The following is a 20,456-nucleotide window of genomic DNA, read 5'->3' on the forward strand; positions in this document are numbered from 1 at the left end:
GTGCTAATAAATTGGCATGTTAAAAAAGTGTGTGCTTCAGGAGTGTACCAGAGCTATTTATTGTGTGTTTCCAACGTATGTTGTTAGTGACTGAGCTAATATTTTCCTGTCTGAGCATTGATATCTGTACCCAGCACAAAACCAGTCAGTGCAGTGGAACCAGTGTGGAAATATTTTAAACACACCCACTGGTATTGAGTATCAAAGTTCACTTTCATTTCTCCCTCCTGCTGCCAGCGATGGCGTCTGCTGATCTGCTACAGGAGCTGGACTGTTCCATCTGCCTGAGCATTTATACAGATCCTGTTTCCCTGAGATGTGGCCACAACTTCTGCCGGGTCTGTATTGATTGTGTGCTGGATACACAGGAGGGGGCTGGAGTTTATAGCTGTCCTGAGTGCAGAGCAGTGTGTCAGGAGCGTCCTGCACTGATACGGAACATTCCTCTGTGTAATATAGTGGGGAGGTTCCTGTCTGCTCGGCCAGATCAGGAGGAGACCGGGATCTTCTGCACTTACTGTATTCACTCTCCTGTACCTGCTGTTAAATCCTGTCTACATTGTGAGGCTTCTCTGTGTGATAATCACCTGAGAGTACACAGCAAGTCAGCAGAACACGTCTTATGTGACCCCGCCACTGCCCTGGGGAACAGGAAATGCTCCGTCCATAAGAAGGTCCTGGAGTATTACTGCACTGAGGATGCTGCCTGTATCTGTGTGTCCTGTAGACTTGATGGAGAACATCGGGGACACCTGGTGGAGATGATGGATGAGGCCTTTGAGAAGAAGAAGGAGACGCTGAGGAATGTTCTGCAGAAACTGACCACAAAGAGAGCGGAGACTGAGAAAAGAGTCCAGAGACTGCAGGAGCGCAGGAGAGAGGATCAGGGAAAAGCAGCGGGTGTAACAGAGACAGTCACTGCCCTGTTTAGTGACATCAGGAGACAGCTGGAAGACCTGGAGAAAAGAGTCCTGAGTGAGATCTCCAGGCAGGAACAGCGCGTTTCACTCTCAGTCTCTGATCTGATCCAGCAGCTGGAAATAAAGAAGGATGAGCTGTCCGGGAAGATGCGTCACATTGAGGAGCTGTGTAACATGTCTGACCCAGTGACTGTCTTACAGGAACCGGACACAGGGGACTTGTGTGACACTGAGGACACAGTGAGACATGATAACCAGGTCCGTGGTGCAGGAGATCTGGATGTGGGTCTCATCTCAGGGACATTACACACATTATCTGATATAATAACAGGGATAAATACAGGGATCTATGTGCAGGAACCTACAGACATATTACTGGATGTAGCCACAGCTGGTAATACAGAGTCTGATATAATAACAGGGATAAATACAGGGATCTATGTGCAGGAACCTACAGACATATTACTGGATGAAGCCACAGCTGCTAATAATATACAGATATCAGGTGACAGGAAGTCGATTTCCTGGTCAGATATAGACCAGAATCGCCCAGTAACACCACAGAGATTTCAAGGTAATCAGGTAATAAGCACCAGGGGATTCTCCTCAGGGCGACATTACTGGGAGGTGGATGTCAGTAAGTCAGTGTGGTGGGGGGTGGGAATGTGTTATCCCAGTATAACCAGGAGAGGAGACCAGTCACTTATTGGATGTAATAACAAGTCCTGGTGTCTGTGTAGGAGTAATAATCAGTACTCGGTGGTACATGACAGTACAGTGATCCAGTTATCTGACAATATCCCCTGTGGCAGAGTGAGGATATACCTGGATTATGAGGCAGGACAGCTGTCCTTTTATTTTCTATATGACCAGTTCAGACACTTATACACCTACACTGCCGCCCTCACTGAGCCCCTCCATGCTGCATTATGGGTAGTAGACAGGTATATAACTATATCTGGGGGAGTCAGGTGTTGGGAGAAATTACCATAAGTAATCTGCCCAGAGACTGGTGACATCACAGGGAGGGGAATCTGATTTGTGGAACATTTAGCCTATGTAGATTTGGGTGGGGCTAAAGCTTATATCCTCCTGCTTTAATGTAGGAGCTGGGTTACCAGGTTCCCAGAGTTCCCAAGAAATTGGCCTCTTGATGTGTTATATGTGTGTCTGGCAGGGTTACATAATTTTTCTCCGAGTTTTCCACAACTTTCCGGTGTCAACAATCAGCTGTAATAACAGCCAATGGTTACCTCTAGCTCAGTCTGTGTGAGGATTAAAGAGAAGGTTTGCAAACTTCTCTCCATATGGTCCCCTTCCAGCTAAAAAATATGTATCCCGATGCCTCAGATAGATGTTGGCATGGCTGCACATTGGGGGGGGGGGGGGTATGTTTCTCCATGTTTGGTTGAGTGTACATTGGGGGTATCTTTCTCGTTTGGTGGAGAAAATGATATGATTGTCAGAGAAGAGGAAGCCCCGGCATTCACATATAAATTCGGGGATTCGGTTACTTACAAAGTTTCCATTTAAAAAAAAAAGATTTTAATAACTAAAATGTAAAATGTTCTCTGTCTTGTTATGCTGTAACAAATTAAAATTAGATGTGGTGTTTTTGCAGGAAGCCCACCTTATCCCCACTGAATTTCTGAAACTCCAAATGTTAGGATGGAGGCTACTAGACAGTGCAGCCTTCACATCCAAAGCAAGAGGTGTAGCTACTGTATATTGATAACAAAAAAAAATAATCAATACCACATGACATAATTAAAACGGTTTCAGATGCCGAAGGTAGATTTATCTACGCATATCTCTTTATACTCATCAAAATACGTGTTCTGTAATATTTATGCTCCCACTGTATATAAGAATTTTTTTTTACAGATTACAGATTCATATCTTGTCAGATCCTCCCAACACTCCCGATCCGCTACTTTACCCAGATTAGGGGTCTCACAATTCGCCTCACAATTTAAACTCGTAGATATATGGAGGGCCACTTATCCACCGATAAGGAGTACACTTGCCTCTCGGCGGCATACCCCACAGCCCTTCCCCTGTCATCTACCTCCCCTTTCCTGTTCTCACCACCTTCCAGTGCACACTGTGTGCCGAGTTCCCAACCTGAATCGACGGAGGTTCCCCTGCCATTGTCCCCGGCCACCATTCAAAGCAGTGAAGAGGCGCGGGGATGTTCAGGCGGCTTGGCGGGACTCGGGCAGCCGAACTGCCGAGTGCTCCCAAGCAGCCCCGGCCCAAGCTTTCCCGAACGCTGCTTGCAATGCCGCTGGCGCTGCTCACTACTGCAAATGGTGGTAGGTGCAGCGGCACAAGAACCCCAGCTACGATCGCCGGGGTGTGGAGTCAGGAGGACTGACTGTGGAACAAAATTATAGGTTATATTAATAAAATATTTGATCTATCTGTGGTAGGACTACCGGAAGTTTGCTTATTGTTTGCATTTGATAAATGGGAATTAGGCACGCATGGATCTAAATACAGTATATCCCTTTTATGGTTATTATATTTACTATGGCAAAGAAGTTAATATTACGCCACTGGATGAAGAAGTCTGCTCCATCCTTGCAAGAACTTAAACTACGACTTGTTTATTTTGACATAAGAACTCTTATTCTGGGTGAAATCATAACCCTGGACTCTTTTCATAATAAATGGGGCTGTTTATTAGCTCTCTGGACGAAACTTCAAGACAATTCATTATGGACTTTTTTGAGAAACGCCTATGGCGCAGAATTAAACCGTTGTTGGAACAATGTGGGACCTAAGGCCTAGTTCAATTAATTTCCGGGTCAACATCGCACATAGTACTTATTCTTAGTCAAACCCCAATTGTGAGCATATACCCCCCCGCCCCCGATTCAACCCTAAATCACATGACTCCAACAATCACGATAATGAGTCATTGCCTTGAGTTTGAGATGATGCACAATCGTCTGACTAAATTATCTCAGCTGAACCCTCATAACAACCCAACCTATATTAGATATGTGTTGAGTATGTATAATACTATGTGCATTGCTGGCCAAAAAAGAAAAAAAAAAACATTAACCCCTTCCTGACAGAGCCAGTTTTTGCGTTCCTGACAGAGCCCTTTTTTTCAAATCTGACATGTCTCACTTAAGTGGGGATAACTTTTTTTTGCTTTTACTTATCCCAGTGATTTTGAGATTGTTTTTTCGTGACACATTGTACTTCAAATTAGTGGTAAATTTGGGTCGATACAGTCTGTGTTTTTTTGTGAAAAATACCAAAATGTCGTAAAAAAATAGAAAATTTAGCAATTTGCAAAATGTTAAATTTTCTGCTTGTGAGACAAATAATAATACCACTCAAAATAGTTAATAACTAACATAGACCATATGTCTACTTTATGTTTCCATTATTATTTCAACTTCCTTTTAATTTTTTTGGACACTAGGAGGCTTACAATATGAATAGCAAATTCTCAAATTTTCAAGAAAATTTCAAACACTGATTTTTTTAGGGACCAGTTCAGTTCTGATGTGACTTTGAGGGACTTGTATGTGAGACACCCCCATAAATGATACCATTTCAAAAACTGCACCCCTCACAGTATTCAAAACAGCATTTTGGAAGTTTGTTAACCCTTTAGGTGTTTCACAGGAATTAAAACAAAGTGTAGGTGAAATTTCAAAATTTCATTTTTTTTGCAGATTTGCAATTTTAATACATTTTTCTAAGGAACACAGTACATTTTACTAGAGAAATGTGACTAAAAATTGATTCCCCCAATTCTTTTGTTTTCATAAATATCCTATATGTGGCCCTAGTGTGCACGTTGACCAAACCACAGGCTTCATAATAGAAGGAGCACCTACTTGATTTTGGAGCCTCCTTTTTATGAGATTATTTTTTAGGCACCATGTAGGTTTCTAGGCACCATAAAATGCTACAATTTAGGAACCCCCCCACAAGTGACCCCATTTTGCAAACTACACCCCTCAGGGAATTCATCTAGGGGTATAGTGTACATTTCAAACCCCCAGGGGTTTCACCAATTGTGGTACAACTGGGCAGTGAAAATGAAAAATTATTTTTTTTACACAAAAATGCAGTTCTGGCTCAAAATTTTTCATTTTCAGAAGGTATGAAGGAGACAAAGCACCCCAAAATCTGTGCCCCAATTTCTCCCGAGTACGGCAATGCCTCACATGTGACCAAAAAATACCATTTGGGTGCATGGCAGGACTCAGAAGGGAAGGAGTGATTTTTGGATTTTGCAGCTCAGATTCTGGTGGAATTTTGGTGGGTGCTATGTCGCATTAGCAAGACCCCCCAAGCACCAATACAGTGGAACCCCCCCACAAGTGACCCCATTTTGCAAACTACACCCCTCAGGGAATTCATCTAGGGGTATAGTGTACATTTCAAACCCCCAGGGGTTTCACCAATTTTGATACAAGTGGGCAGTGAAAATGAAAAATTACATTTTTTTACACAAAAATGCAGTTCTGGCTCAAAATTTTTCATTTTCAGAAGGTATGAAGGAGAAAAAGCACCCCAAAATCTGTGCCCCAATTTCTCCCGAGTACGGCAATGCCTCACATGTGACCAAAAAATACCAGTTGGGTGCATGGCAGGACTCAGAAGGGAAGGAGTGATTTTTGGATTTTGCAGCACAGATTTTGGTGGAATGAATGGTGGGTGCTATGTTGCACCAATACAGTGGAACCCCCCCACAAGTCACCCCATTTTGCAAAGTACACCCCTCAGGGAATTCATCTAGGGGTATAGTGTACATTTCAAACCCCCAGGGGTTTCACCAATTTTGATACAAGTGGGCAGTGAAAATGAAAAATTACATTTTTTTACACAAAAATGCAGTTCTGGCTCAAAATTTTTCATTTTCAGAAGGTATGAAGGAGACAAAGCACCCCAAAATCTGTGCCCCAATTTCTCCCGAGTACGGCAATGCCTCACATGTGACCAAAAAATACCATTTGGGTGCATGGCAGGACTCAGAAGGGAAGGAGTGATTTTTGGATTTTGCAGCTCAGATTCTGGTGGAATTTTGGTGGGTGCTATGTCGCATTAGCAAGACCCCCCAAGCACCAATACAGTGGAACCCCCCCACAAGTGACCCCATTTTGCAAACTACACCCCTCAGGGAATTCATCTAGGGGTATAGTGTACATTTCAAACCCCCAGGGGTTTCACCAATTTTGATACAAGTGGGCAGTGAAAATGAAAAATTACATTTTTTTACACAAAAATGCAGTTCTGGCTCAAAATTTTTCATTTTCAGAAGGTATGAAGGAGAAAAAGCACCCCAAAATCTGTGCCCCAATTTCTCCCGAGTACGGCAATGCCTCACATGTGACCAAAAAATACCAGTTGGGTGCATGGCAGGACTCAGAAGGGAAGGAGTGATTTTTGGATTTTGCAGCACAGATTTTGGTGGAATGAATGGTGGGTGCTATGTTGCACCAATACAGTGGAACCCCCCCACAAGTCACCCCATTTTGCAAAGTACACCCCTCAGGGAATTCATCTAGGGGTATAGTGTACATTTCAAACCCCCAGGGGTTTCACCAATTTTGATACAAGTGGGCAGTGAAAATGAAAAATTACATTTTTTTACACAAAAATGCAGTTCTGGCTCAAAATTTTTCATTTTCAGAAGGTATGAAGGAGAAAAAGCACCCCAAAATCTGTGCCCCAATTTCTCCCGAGTACGGCAATGCCTCACATGTGACCAAAAAATACCATTTGGGTGCATGGCAGGACTCAGAAGGGAAGGAGTGATTTTTGGATTTTGCAGCTCAGATTCTGGTGGAATTTTGGTGGGTGCTATGTCGCATTAGCAAGACCCCCCAAGCACCAATACAGTGGAACCCCCCCACAAGTGACCCCATTTTGCAAACTACACCCCTCAGGGAATTCATCAAGGGGTATAGTGTACATTTCAAACCCCCAGGGGTTTCACCAATTTTGATACAAGTGGGCAGTGAACATGAAAAATTACATTTTTTACACAAAAATGCAGTTCTGGCTCAAAATTTTTCATTTTCAGAAGGTATGAAGGAGAAAAAGCACCCCAAAATCTGTGCCCCAATTTCTCCCGAGTACGGCAATGCCTCACATGTGACCAAAAAATACCAGTTGGGTGCATGGCAGGACTCAGAAGGGAAGGAGTGATTTTTGGATTTTGCAGCTCAGATTCTGGTGGAATTTTGGTGGGTGCTATGTCGCATTAGCAAGACCCCCCAAGCACCAAGACAGTGGAACCCCCCCACAAGTGACCCCATTTTGCAAACTACACCCCTCAGGGAATTCATCTAGGGGTATAGTGTACATTTCAAACCCCCAGGGGTTTCACCAATTTTGATACAAGTGGGCAGTGAACATGAAAAATTACATTTTTTTACACAAAAATGCAGTTCTGGCTCAAAATTTTTCATTTTCAGAAGGTATGAAGGAGAAAAAGCACCCCAAAATCTGTGCCCCAATTTCTCCCGAGTACGGCAATGCCTCACATGTGACCAAAAAATACCAGTTGGGTGCATGGCAGGACTCAGAAGGGAAGGAGTGATTTTTGGATTTTGCAGCTCAGATTCTGGTGGAATTTTGGTGGGTGCTATGTCGCATTAGCAAGACCCCCCAAGCACCAAGACAGTGGAACCCCCCCACAAGTGACCCCATTTTGCAAACTACACCCCTCAGGGAATTCATCTAGGGGTATAGTGTACATTTCAAACCCCCAGGGGTTTCACCAATTTTGATACAAGTGGGCAGTGAAAATGAAAAATTACATTTTTTTACACAAAAATGCAGTTCTGGCTCAAAATTTTTCATTTTCACAAGGAATGAAGGAGACAAAGCACCCCAAAATCTGTGCCCCAATTTCTCCCGAGTACGGCAATGCCTCACGTGTGACCAAAAAGTGGCAGGACTCAGAAGGGAAGGAGTGATATTTGGATTTTGCAGCACAAATTCTGGTGGAATGATGGTGGGTGCTATGTCGCATTAGCAAGACCCCCAAAGCACCAATACAGTGGAACCCCCCCACAAGTGACCCCATTTTGCAAACTACACCCCTCAGGGAATTCATCTAGGGGTATAGTGTACATTTCAAACCCCCAGGGGTTTCACCAATTTTGATACAACTGGGCAGTGAAAATGAAAAATTACATTTTTTTACACAAAAATGCAGTTCTGGCTCAAAATTTTTCATTTTCACAAGGAATGAAGGAGACAAAGCACCCCAAAATCTGTGCCCCAATTTCTCCCGAGTACGGCAATGCCTCATGTGTGACCAAAAAGTGGCAGGACTCAGAAGGGAAGGAGTGATATTTGGATTTTGCAGCACAAATTCTGGTGGAATGATGGTGGGTGCTATGTCGCATTAGCAAGACCCCCAAAGCACCAATACAGTGGAACCCCCCCACAAGTGACCCCATTTTGCAAACTACACCCCTCAGGGAATTCATCTAGGGGTATAGTGTACATTTCAAACCCCCAGGGGTTTCACCAATTTTGATACAAGTGGGCAGTTAAAATGAAAAATTACATTTTTTTACACAAAAATGCAGTTCTGGCTCAAAATTTTTCATTTTCACAAGGAATGAAGGAGAAAAAGCACCCCAAAATCTGTGCCCCAATTTCTCCCGAGTACGGCAAAGCCTCACATGTGACCAAAAAATACCAGTTGGGTGCATGGCAGGACTCAGAAGGGAAGGAGTGATTTTTGGATTTTGCGGCTCAGATTCTGGTGGAATGAATGGTGGGTGCTATGTGGCATTAGCAAGACCCCCAAAGCACGGTGAAATTATGAACCTAATAATCCATAGATGTGTGGTATATTTTAAAACACTCCTTTATACATAGGCCGGGTTTGTCGGGGCAAGTGTCACACTGGAAAATAGTTTGCTTTCTTATTCCCTTTTTATAGCAAACTTTGCACCTTTTTTGTGTCCTGCCCTTTTTTCCAGTGGAGGGGATTTCATCAGGAAAATGCTGCCCTGGTACAATACGGGGGCCAGTAGTAGAAGTACTGGGGCCCTCTGCCTGCTGGTTCCCAAATATTAGGCCCTTTATGACTTCCTCTTGAAAGTGCATAAATGTCCCCCTCTGACCGGTAGAACGGAATAGCACGTAAGCGTTATACAGTGCCATCTGGATGATATACACGGCCACCTTCTTGTACCAGATTTTTGTTTTCCGCAGGGCACTGTACGGCTTCAGTACCTGATCTGAAAGATCCACTCCGCCCATGTACCTATTGTAATCCAGGATACAATTAGGTTTGGAGGTGTGGGTACTGGTACCTCGTACAGGGACGGAGGTGGTACTGTCTCCGTGAATTGTTGTCAGTATAAGGACATCCCTCTTGTCCTTATATTTGACCAACAACATATTTTCGGTGCATATTCCCCTGCTTTCACCCCTTCTCATTACTTGGGCAATGTGCGTTTTTGGGAGGCCTCTTTGGTTCTTGCGCACAGTACCGCAAGCTGCTGTACCTCTTGAACCAAGGGCCTTAAACAGGGGGATGCTGGTGTAAAAGTTATCCACATAGAGGTGATAACCTTTATCCAGGAAGGGGTGCACTAAATCCCAGACAATTTTTCCACTAACACCTACGAGGGAGGGGGGGCATTCTGGCGGTTCAATTCTTGAATCCTTCCCTTCATATACCCTAAACCTGTGGGTGTACCCTGAGGTGCTTTCACACAGCTTATACATTTTTATGCCATACCTTGCCCTCTTACTGGGAAGGTACTGGCGGAATTTAACCCTTCCTTTAAAATGTATAAGGGACTCGTCTATGCAAATGAATTTATCTGGGATGTACATGTCTTCAAATTTGGCACTGAAATGATCAATGACCGGCCTGACTTTGAATAGCCGGTCAAAGGTGGGATTATCTCTGGGTGGGCACTGTGCATTATCGTTGTAATGCAAAAATTTAAGGATCGTCTCAAATCGAGCCCGGGGCATGGCCATACGGTAAAATGGGGTGCTGTACAGAACATCTGTACTCCAATATTGCCTAATTTCTGGCTTTTTTACTATGCCCATATGAAACACCAGACCCCAAAACGTCATCATCTCTACTGCATCTACAGGGGTCCACCTAGCAAATGATGACGTGGGGTTTTGAGCAATAAACTGCTGGGCATATAAATTAGTTTGGTCCACCATTAAATTTATAAAATCATCAGAGAAAAATAATTTGAAAAAGTCAATTTCTCTGAGACCTGTGGAATCAAATTGGATTCCTGGCATGGCCAAAAACTCAGGAACCTGGGGCTCAAAATTGTCTGGTGGTGGGGTCCATACGAGATCAATTATTGGGGGGGGGGGGGGGGGTCTCAGCTGCTCTACGGGGGCGTCTTTGAGGGGGTCCCTCATCACCAGAGGAGGAAGAGGAGCTTAAGGCGAATCCTTCAAATTCCCCGCTTGCATCACTGGCTGTGTCAGAGTCAGAAGCAAGCAGGGCATATGCCTCCTCCACTGAATACATTCTTCTGGATGACTGGGATGACATTTGGGATGACATTTGGGATGCCATTTTTATTTTTGTGTTACTGGTAGTGAAATGTTTCAACACGTGTATAGTGTAGGGGGGGGTACAAACTTTATTTCAACCTGGGGGGAATGTAGTGTGTAATGTGTATGTAGTGCAGAAAAAAAAAATACTTTATACCAAAAAAAAAAAATTGAAGGGGTTAAAAAAAAAAAAAATTGAAGGGGTTAAAAAAAAAAATTGAAGGGGTTAAAAAAAAAAAAATTGAAGGGGTTAAAAAAACAAAAAAAAAAGGTCCTGCGCCAAAAATTGAGCACAGATGTTGGTCAGTAACGTCTGTCACTGAACAGCGCTCAAAGGCAACAGGAATTTGATCAAAAAAAAAAAAAAAATAGATCAACCCTGTGCCGAAAAAGCTGATCAGTGATGTACGTCACTGATCAGCGCACAGTGGCCACAGGACACCCACAAAATCACAGTGTGTGTAAAAAAAAAATTTAAAAAAGACCACACAGCACCCACAAAAAAAAAAAAAAGGTGATCAGTGATGCGACACTGATTACCAGTGAGGGGCAGCAGGTGCACAACCTTTGGTGCAACTGGCAGCAACTGACAGGTATATATAAAAAAAAAAAACCTCTGCGCCCCCAAAAAGTTGCTGATCACCTCAGATATGGTGATCAGCACAAAAGGCGGGGGTAGCAGACACAAAATATACACTCTCTATCACTCTCTGTCACTATCTCTCTCTATCTCTCACTATCTATCACTATCTATCACACTGCAGCAGCAGCACTGACAGTTATATGTATAAAAAAAAACCTGCACCCCCAAAAAGGGGGGGTAGCAGACACAAAATATACACTCTCTATCACTCTCTGTCACTATCTCTCTCTATCTCTCACTATCTATCACTATCTATCACTATGACACTGCAGCAGCAGCACTGACAGTTATATATATAAAAAAAAAAACCTGCACCCCCAAAAAGGGGGGGTAGCAGACACAAATCTCTCTATCTCTCACTATCTATCACTATCTCTCACTATCTATCACTATCTATCACTATGACACTGCAGCAGCAGTGACAGTTATTTATATATAAAAAACCCCTGCACCCCCAAAAAGGGGGGGTAGCAGACACAAAATATAGCTCTCTCTGTCACTATCTCTCTATCTCTCTCTATCTCTCTCTCTCTCTATCACACTGCAGCAGCAGCAGGAAGTCTCAGGAAGTCAGATCCAGGAAGCGTCCAGCAGTGATCAAGTGATCAGGTAAGGTATTTGCAAGGATCAGGTAAGTATTAGCAAGGATCAGGTCAGTATCACGGCAGATAGGCACGGTGACCGCTCTGCACGCTACTCCAGACCGGAATGGCGTCTGCAGCGCAGTCACCGTTAGTTTAAATGTCGCGCCTTGGCTGTGATTGGTCCGTGGGTCCCACGGACCAATCACAGCCTTGGGGGCAGGTGGGGTGAGGGTGGGGTGAGGTGTCATCGTCACCGATGACCCCCTCATGCCCCCTGACGCCCGGCGGTGATTGACACCTGTGTTACCGAGCGTCTGATTCGCTGGTAACACAGGAAAACGCTGTAATTGGCTGTTCACACTGAACAGCCAATCACAGCGATCGCCGACGGGGGGGCGACATCGCAGCCCCCCCTGGGCATGCAGGGACATGTCTGCTGTCAGGGACAGCAGACATCGTCCCTCTGTCACTGCGTCTCGAGACGCAGTGACAGTTTAAAGTCATGACGTACATTTATGCCATGTGTCGGGAAGTACATCCCGGCCATGACGTAAATGTACGTCAAATGTCGGGAAGGGGTTAAAAACCCCACCCTCTTTCCCATCTTCCCTTCTTGTGTGAGTCTGAATGTGAGTTAGTTTGTCTTAAGGTGCCCATACAATAGTAAGATTTATCTTCAGATCTGGCTGGTTGGAACAAAAACATGGTTATGATGAGTGACAGTTTGGCAGTTTTCCAGCATTTCCAAGCAAATGGTCAACTGTCATTTACTCTCATCCATAACCATGTTTTTGTTCCAACCAGCCAGATCTAAAGATAAATCTGCATGTGTATGGCCACCTTTAGGGTTTAGTACTGTATTAGTCGTGTAGATGTTAGTTAACTTGCAATTTGTTATATGTACAATAACGATATGAATGCTTCCTTCAAGAATATTTGAAAATGTTCTCTGAATGACCATTGTACTTATGTTCAGATCTTAACAAACTGACTATTGTAACTATGTTTACACTTCTTGTTGGAAAACTGGTTTGAAAACTAATAAAAAGTTTTTTTTAAAAAGTCCTTCATTTCTGAAACAGTTTTAACCCCCTGCAGATCCCTGCCCTTTTCCTTACCAGCTCCTTCTGCAGGGGGCATTGAGGCAGACTGTAGAGAGGACCCTCTGGGAAAGGGTGAGCTTGCAGCCATTGGGACAGAAGGGGGCAGGGCAGAGCTGATAAATGGGTCAGAGAAGGAGGTGGTCTGAGGTGACTTACAGTAACATGTGCCAGGTCCCTTTACTGGTGTTTATATAATTACCATTGTCTTTCAATTTAAACATAGACATTAATGTACTGCAGCTTTCAATGTATATATAACTGTACACAATAAAATGCAGATTCCTTTTCATATTTGATCATAATGGAAGGGGTATAAAATACATTTATTTTGTTTTTGTGCAGGGTAAATACTGGCTGCTTTTGCATATAACCCACAGATGTCAGACAGCTTTATTTTTACACTACTATTTAGTTTTCCCATTTGAACATACAACATACCCCCCCTCCTCCAATCTAACTCTCTCTGCACCTGTTACATCTACCCCACCTGCAGTGAAGTATGGTTTTGCCCACTTGCGTGCTTTTTTGCATATCTCCAAACTTTGTAGACAGGTGAAGATGGACTTTGTAGACAGTTCATTCGGGGTCACAACTGACCTCATTGGAGATTGTCTCTCACTAATTGGTCACTCTTCACAGTTGGGCCAAGTCCGCCCTCAATGTGTGTGTTTTGTGACGGTCAGCGGTGCGCCCCTGATTTGTAATAGTCAAATTATCAAAAAAGGATAGAAGAAAAAGAAACTCAGGCAGCAAAAATTTCAATTAATTATATATTACAATGCACTAGTTCAGGGGTTTCAAGCGTGCACCCCACCTGAGTATCTTTTTCTTCTATCCTTTTTTTTGATAATCAGGATCATTGTCACCATCCTTTAGTGCTCCACAATAAACAGAAATCGATATTGCGATATATTAATGTATTGATGGTACTTTATTTCTGGTTGTCACATCATTCCTAGTTATCATGTGATATAGTTGCCGTGGTGACACCTTACATGCAATCGGTAATGTCCCAGCATCAGAGATGAAGGGCTGTTATCCACTTTCAGACTTATCTTTTAGCGTAACAGGTTTCACAAACCGTATTTTCCCACAGTTGTGCAAACACACAATGTGCTTGATGTTTTATTTTCTCAGAGATCTAAAGAACAAAAACAAATGTAGGTCTTCCATTTCCGTTTTAGGAAAACCCAAATGATCTAAAAGAAACATTACTATGCAGGGGCGTAACTAATACTCTGTGTGGGTCCCATAGAAAAATCTTGAAAGGGTCCCACTGCCCTATTGTCACCCATTGGGGGGGGGGGGAAGTGATGAGAGTGAGGGAGGGGGGAATAGAGGACGCGAGTGGGGGAAGAGTAGAGGACATGAGTGGGGGGGCAGTAGAGGGTGAGAGTGGGCTGGAATAGAGGATGAGAGTGGGGGGAGTAGAGGAGGAAGGGGGTAGAGAAGTGGAGGGGACCGGGGGTGGTAAAGGAGGAGAGTGGTCGGGGGAGTAGAGGATGATAGGGATGGCCATCGTTGCCATTGTCATCGATGGTTGCCATCGATGGCAATTCTGCAACTGGCAATCGATAGTGCTAAACTTTGCAATGGATGACCATCAATATTTTTACATATCTATGGTCATCCATTGAGTTTGATTGATTGGCATGTGGGCCAATCAAAACACGGGGCAGGGCTTTGCGGGTGTCGGGGGCGGAGCTATCGTCCGTGTCCCGGCACTTTGAAAAAAACAAGCAAAACATTGTTTTGCTGTTCCATCGATGAAGGAAAACCATCTGGTTCTCCCCCATCGATGGCAAAAGTATTCGACATTGGCTATGAACCATCGATGATTTCGAATCATCGATGGTCGATGGCCATCCCTAGAGGATGAGAGGTGGGGGGAGATGGCAGAGCATAGTTTAAAGGCTTGTACCAAAGGATGGGTGTGTACACTACTGTATACACCCTCAGGAGCGCTTAGTTAGAGTTGCTGACTCAATAGGAGCAGCTGCTTGAGTGGGGAGGGTCAGTCCCCACACAATATAAGCAAAAAACACAACACAAAAAGCAGCGCTCACAGTTAATGATGAGTGAATCAGATTTCAAAATTCATATAACAATTTATTAAAAAACAATATTAAAAATAATTCATATATAGCAGCATATTTTTTTACATATAATTAATGTAATTCAAGTGTACACTATTACAAAAAAAGATTGTGGTAATTCATGAATAAAAAAGAAGTTGTTTGTAAAAACAATGATTGGTGACCAGATCTCACGTGTATCAGGATTTCCCCGTCCGGGGTAGGAGGAATAATGGAACCCGCACTGTCCACACTTGATGTTAGTCCCAAAGATAGTAATGGAGTCCATAAACGGCGATTTGTAATCCTTGTGGGCACACTGAGGGAGTGGCTGATGTTATGTTTGCCTACCTTCAACCTCGTGGCCAGATATCCAGATGGAATTAGAAGGTGAATTGAGCCGTAGACTTCCAATAATGGGTAGGGCAAGATGGTGGTCAGACGATTAAGCAGGTGGAGCCTCCAAACTGTTCATCCAGGATCTGGCACCAGCAGAACCAACGCGTTTCGCTGTCCAAACGTCAGCTTTGTCAAGGAGGCTCCACCTGCTTAATCGTCTGACCACCATCTTGCCCTACCCATTATTGGAAGTCTACGGCTCAATTCACCTTCTAATTCCATCTGGATATCTGGCCACGAGGTTGAAGGTAGGCAAACATAACATCAGCCACTCCCTCAGTGTGCCCACAAGGATTACAAATCGCCGTTTATGGACTCCATTACTATCTTTGGGACTAACATCAAGTGTGGACAGTGCGGGTTCCATTATTCCTCCTACCCCGGACGGGGAAATCCTGATACACGTGAGATCTGGTCACCAATCATTGTTTTTACAAACAACTTCTTTTTTATTCATGAATTACCACAATCTTTTTTTGTAATAGTGTACACTTGAATTACATTAATTATATGTCAAAAAATATGCTGCTATATATGAATTATTTTTAATATTGTTTTTTAATAAATTGTTATATGAATTTTGAAATCTGATTCACTCATCATTAACTGTGAGCGCTGCTTTTTGTGTTGTGTTTTTTGCATAGTTTAAAGGCTCCTGACAGCCATCACTTCGTGGATCCTAATACCCTCTCCCCCTGGGTACCTCTGGCAGTGGCAGGGTATCAGGATCTTTCTCACCCTTGCACCGTCCAGTGTCTCCTGCTCAGGGTGACGGGTCTCCCACTCGCCGGCGTGGTGCTCCCTGCTCCCTCGCTGTGCCGGGTCTCTCTTTAGGTTAAGCAATGTCTCCTGCTCCCGCACACCATGTTGGGTCTCCTTCCCCTGCACACTGCGCCGGATCTCCCACTTGCCGACGTGGTGTCTCCTGCTCCCAATTACCGTGCCAGGTCCCTCACTCCCCGGCGAGGTGTTTCCTGCTCCCTCACTGCACCGGGTCTCTTTCTAGCCAAAGCAATGTCTCCTGCTCCCGCACACCATGTCGGGTCTCCTGCTTCTGCACACCGCGCAGGTTCTCCCACTCGCCGACGTTGCGTCTCCTGCTCCCAATCACCGCGCCAGGTCCCTCGCCGGCGAGGTCTCCCTCTCATTGGTGAGGTGGCTCACACTCCCCGGCACTGCAGTACCTTTTAACGTACCGATGAAAGAGGCGCAGCCACTGCCAGTGTAACAATAGAAAAAAGTACTGGGGATAGCCTGCTGGACGTTCGTGCCCCCCAAGCCGCCGGGCCACATAGCAGTTGCATCCCCTGCACCCTCCATAGTTACGCCACTGTTACTATGTGCCATGATACATGGAAAACCTGCAGGCTGCAAACAAAGAAGTATAGGGCGATGCACTCGCTGCCATATGCAGTAGGGATGCAGGAAGACGACTGATAGTCTGGCACCCTTGGTTGAAGCACTGTGCGGAATTGTCCATTTTGCTGGATTATCCGTGGTAGATACAGCGGCATCCGGACAGCTTACCCTCCGTCCCTACCTAAACCTCCTGCAGCCTGACTCCCTGGTGTGTCCCACGGCCTAATGGTGCTACCTCTTATCTGAGGTCAGATCCCAGACACATTCTCTTAAATTATACCTTGTTACTCTATTAGAGGGTCAGTTACTTGGAAGAGAAGGATCATGAAAGAACATGGGTGCTCGTTTGGTTCTATAAAAATTACCAGTGGCGGTTGCAACGGTGGAGCTGCAGAGCAGTCCAAAATTCAAACGGGACTGCACCAACTGCCAACGAGTCTAAGCCGGTGTTGCTGCCAGTGGTTGGGATTGCAGTTAGTGTGACTCCTCTATTTGAATTTTCTGACTGTGCTGCAGCCCACCTCTGGATCTGCCACTGGAAACTACACCAAAATTCTCTTGGGAATCAAAAGTAGTGGTTGGGGTAACAGTTCTGATTTAAAATATAATCTACTGCAAACTACAATGTTGTTGTACAAATTTTTTTTTTTAAGTAACCAACACTTCCGTCATCCCAGTGGTAATAACTTTGATCATTTAAACGTTTTTCCATTTACAATGGTCTCTACTGGACCTTCAACTGCTACAAGTAAAGTGACCACAACTGATCACTTTATCTCTTTGGCTACTTGTACTTTGTGAAAAAATTATCAGCATTGCAGCAGAGCAGATCTTTGTAGTGTATGACTGCACAATACGTAGGTCTGCGCAATTGCAATAACGACCCCTCTTCCCCATTAGTACATGTAGCTTTATATAGTTAGCAATCTCATCATTTTTATGCAGGATTAAATCAGCTCAAAGAGTAGGGTGTTTGACTGGAATACGATAAGATATGGGTTTGACTCCTGGGTTTGGCAGGATGAAATGTGTTATTAAGTGCATGAATGTAGTAAAAGGAGGATTTATAAATGTGTTTTATATATATATTATCTCTTATATATTTGGCTACATCTGTCACTCAAAGTGTGTCTGACCCTCTAACGCTGGGTGGAGCCTCTGACTCACATGACAGAGAACCAGCCCAGTGAGCCCACAGTCATAGGAGGGAAACATTGCTCTGCTCCTGCACTTTCCTTTTAATGTATGATTGCCATCACCTGTGTTGAAGCACCTTTCCTAATAAATTAACCTGTTCAACACAGATGGAGGTAATCATACATTAGGAAGAAAGTCCAGCGGCAGAGCATTGTGTCCCTCCTGGCATTGTGTCCCTCCTGGCATGGGTCATGTTGGGAGGTATGCACAGTGCCAGACACCCTCTGCCTCCCCATGTTACCCAGCAAAGACACAGCTACTCACCAGACACACCAGGTGAGCGCCCCACACCTCCCTCCCTCCCCCCCATTTACGGCAACCCTACGATTAAATGGCACATGCAAAACACTGACATGGCTATGGTCGACAATGAAAAAGGTTGACACGATTTATTTTTCACTTTTTCAATGTTTTCATATTCATTCTCATGTGTCGACATGGACACCAATGAAGTGCCACACTTATGTCAACATTTACATGTGTTGACCTTTCTGTGTTGATTTTTTCTTGTGGCGATTCGCGGCACCCCCCCACGACCCCCCTCCCACGATTTGCAGCACACCCCCCGCAATTCGCGGCACCCCCGGTGACTCCCGCGATTTGCGGCCCCACCCCGTGACACACCCCCCTCCTGCGCTTTGCGGCACCCCGCGACCCCCCCTCCCACGATTCGCGCTAACTCCCCGGGCCCCCCCTCCCGCGGTTCACGGTGCCCCCCACGACACCCCCTATCGCGATTCCCCAACCCTGACCTCCCCTCCTGTCATTGCGGCAACCCCTGCCCCCGCGACCCACCCTCCCGCGATTCACTGCAACCCCCCGCGCCCCCCCTCCCACGATTCGCGGCATCCACCCACGACCCCTCCTCCCGTGATTTGCGGACACCCCTCACCTCCTCCCTCCCCCCCCCCACCCCCGCGCGCGATTCACGGCAACCCCAGGATTAAATGGCACATGCAAAACACTGGCACGGTTATGGTCGACAATGAAAAAGGTTGACATGAGTTTTTGAAGATTTTTTTTTTTATGTTTTCTTATTCATTCTCATGTGTCGACATGGACACCAATGAAGTGCCACACTTATGTCAACATTTACATGTGTTGAACTTTCTATGTTGATTTTTTTTGTAGCAATTTTTTTCCAGTGACAACGTTAAACTTAAAAATCATCAACCAATTCTTTGTATAATATATAACACCTGTTCTGTTTTACTGTAGGTGTTTTAAGTCAGATCTTTTATTGCTACTATTACTGTTTATGTAAATGCATTCTGAATGACAGCAACATCCTACCATCCTTCTACAAGAATATATAACCAACTAGGTGATTCATCACGCCCCGTGCCCCCCCCTCCCGCGATTCACAACCCCCCCTCGCGCAATATCACGCTCCCTCCCACGCTTTGCGGATCCCGCCCTCTCCCGCGATTCGCGCACACCTGCGCCCCCTCCCTTTCTTGATTCACGGCACCCCCCGCAATTCACGGCACCCCGAAGCCCCTCTTTAGTCCCCCGTATACTCACACACCCCTATCACTACCCAGCTTCCTGCTCTCCTGAACCGTAACTTCCACCACTGGGGAGTCGCTGACGCTGTTTTGCCCACATGCCCCTATCATGCCTCATAGCCCAGCCTCCTGCTCTCATGCACCCGAACTCCCACCCAGTAGGAGGAGACACTGACTGAGGGCCACCATCCTGTACTCCTGTACTGCCACGCTGGACCCTCACCCACTGGCAGAAGCTGCACAGTATCTCCCACCCTCCTCTTTAGTTCCCCTTATGCCCACACACCCCTATCACTACCCAGCCTCCTGTTTTAGTGTGTCGTGACCTCCGCCAGTGGGGAGCCGCTGACTCAGAAACACCCTACTATACTATTGCACACACACACACACACACCTAAACAACATGCACACACAGCCCCCCCTCCACACCCACAAATGTCACTGTACCATCCACACTATCAATGTACATCTTACTCTGTAACCGCTTTTTAATTAAACAAAACAATACACACCCCCTTCCACATCATATGCTCTCTATTTAACACATTTCACCTATAACTCAAGTTGCAATACAGGCATCTGTCATACAATTCTAACCATATTTCTCATATACAAGTGTTCACAAATTAAGGGGGCGCAGCCCCTTACGACGGTGTAAAGAGGGCCCGTAGGGCGCGATGAATCACCTAGTATATATATATATATATATATATATATATATATATATATAGGTAAATGGGTAACAGGACGGCACTCCAGTGATGAAGCTTTCGTCGGTGCCAGGTCATATATTTGAAATGCAAAAACACTTACCCCCCCGGTAGAAGGATGAAGACCAGCACTCAGACGCAGATGAAGGTGAAGAAAGGTGTGTTTATTCCATATATACAGGTAATAGCAACACGGGCTGTCCCGACAGCCGTTTCAACTGGGCATTAGCCAGTTATCATCAGGGGAACAGAGCACTCAGCAGCCCCAGTTTAAATAGTGTAATAATTGCGCCAAAACATATGTAAATGAGGATCATATGACCTAACAGATTAGGTCTGACATCCACTGTGCCCCATCAGGTGGAGGGGGCGGGTGGCGCTGGAGTGAGTGACAGCGGGATTCCCCGTGCTGGCAGCCTGTGAT

At 45.0% G+C, this 20,456-nt stretch overlaps 2 protein-coding genes across 3 annotated transcripts in view; both read left to right on the top strand.

The window, feature by feature from the left end:
* LOC146073777 (hemagglutinin/amebocyte aggregation factor-like) overlaps positions 1-20,456 on the top strand; it is a 47,786-nt gene that overhangs the window by 562 nt on the left and 26,768 nt on the right. The gene's annotated exons all lie outside the window — the stretch shown is intronic.
* On the top strand, positions 3-4,118 carry LOC146073775 (E3 ubiquitin/ISG15 ligase TRIM25-like). Its single transcript, XM_083181210.1, has 2 exons — positions 3-3,316; positions 3,353-4,118. The coding sequence occupies exon 1, from the start codon at positions 240-242 to the stop codon at positions 1,911-1,913; it is 1,674 nt and encodes a 557-aa protein (XP_083037336.1). The 5' UTR covers positions 3-239; the 3' UTR covers positions 1,914-3,316; positions 3,353-4,118.

The sequence above is a fragment of the Crinia signifera genome, chromosome 4 (genome assembly GCF_055691185.1).
Source record: "Crinia signifera chromosome 4, ASM5569118v1, whole genome shotgun sequence".
Taxonomy (NCBI): Eukaryota; Metazoa; Chordata; class Amphibia; order Anura; family Myobatrachidae; genus Crinia; species Crinia signifera.

What these genes read in the sequence shown, in the direction of transcription:
- LOC146073775 (XM_083181210.1), top strand. Translation starts at nt 240, where the DNA reads ATGGCGTCTGCTGATCTGCTACAGGAGCTGGACTGTTCCATCTGCCTG.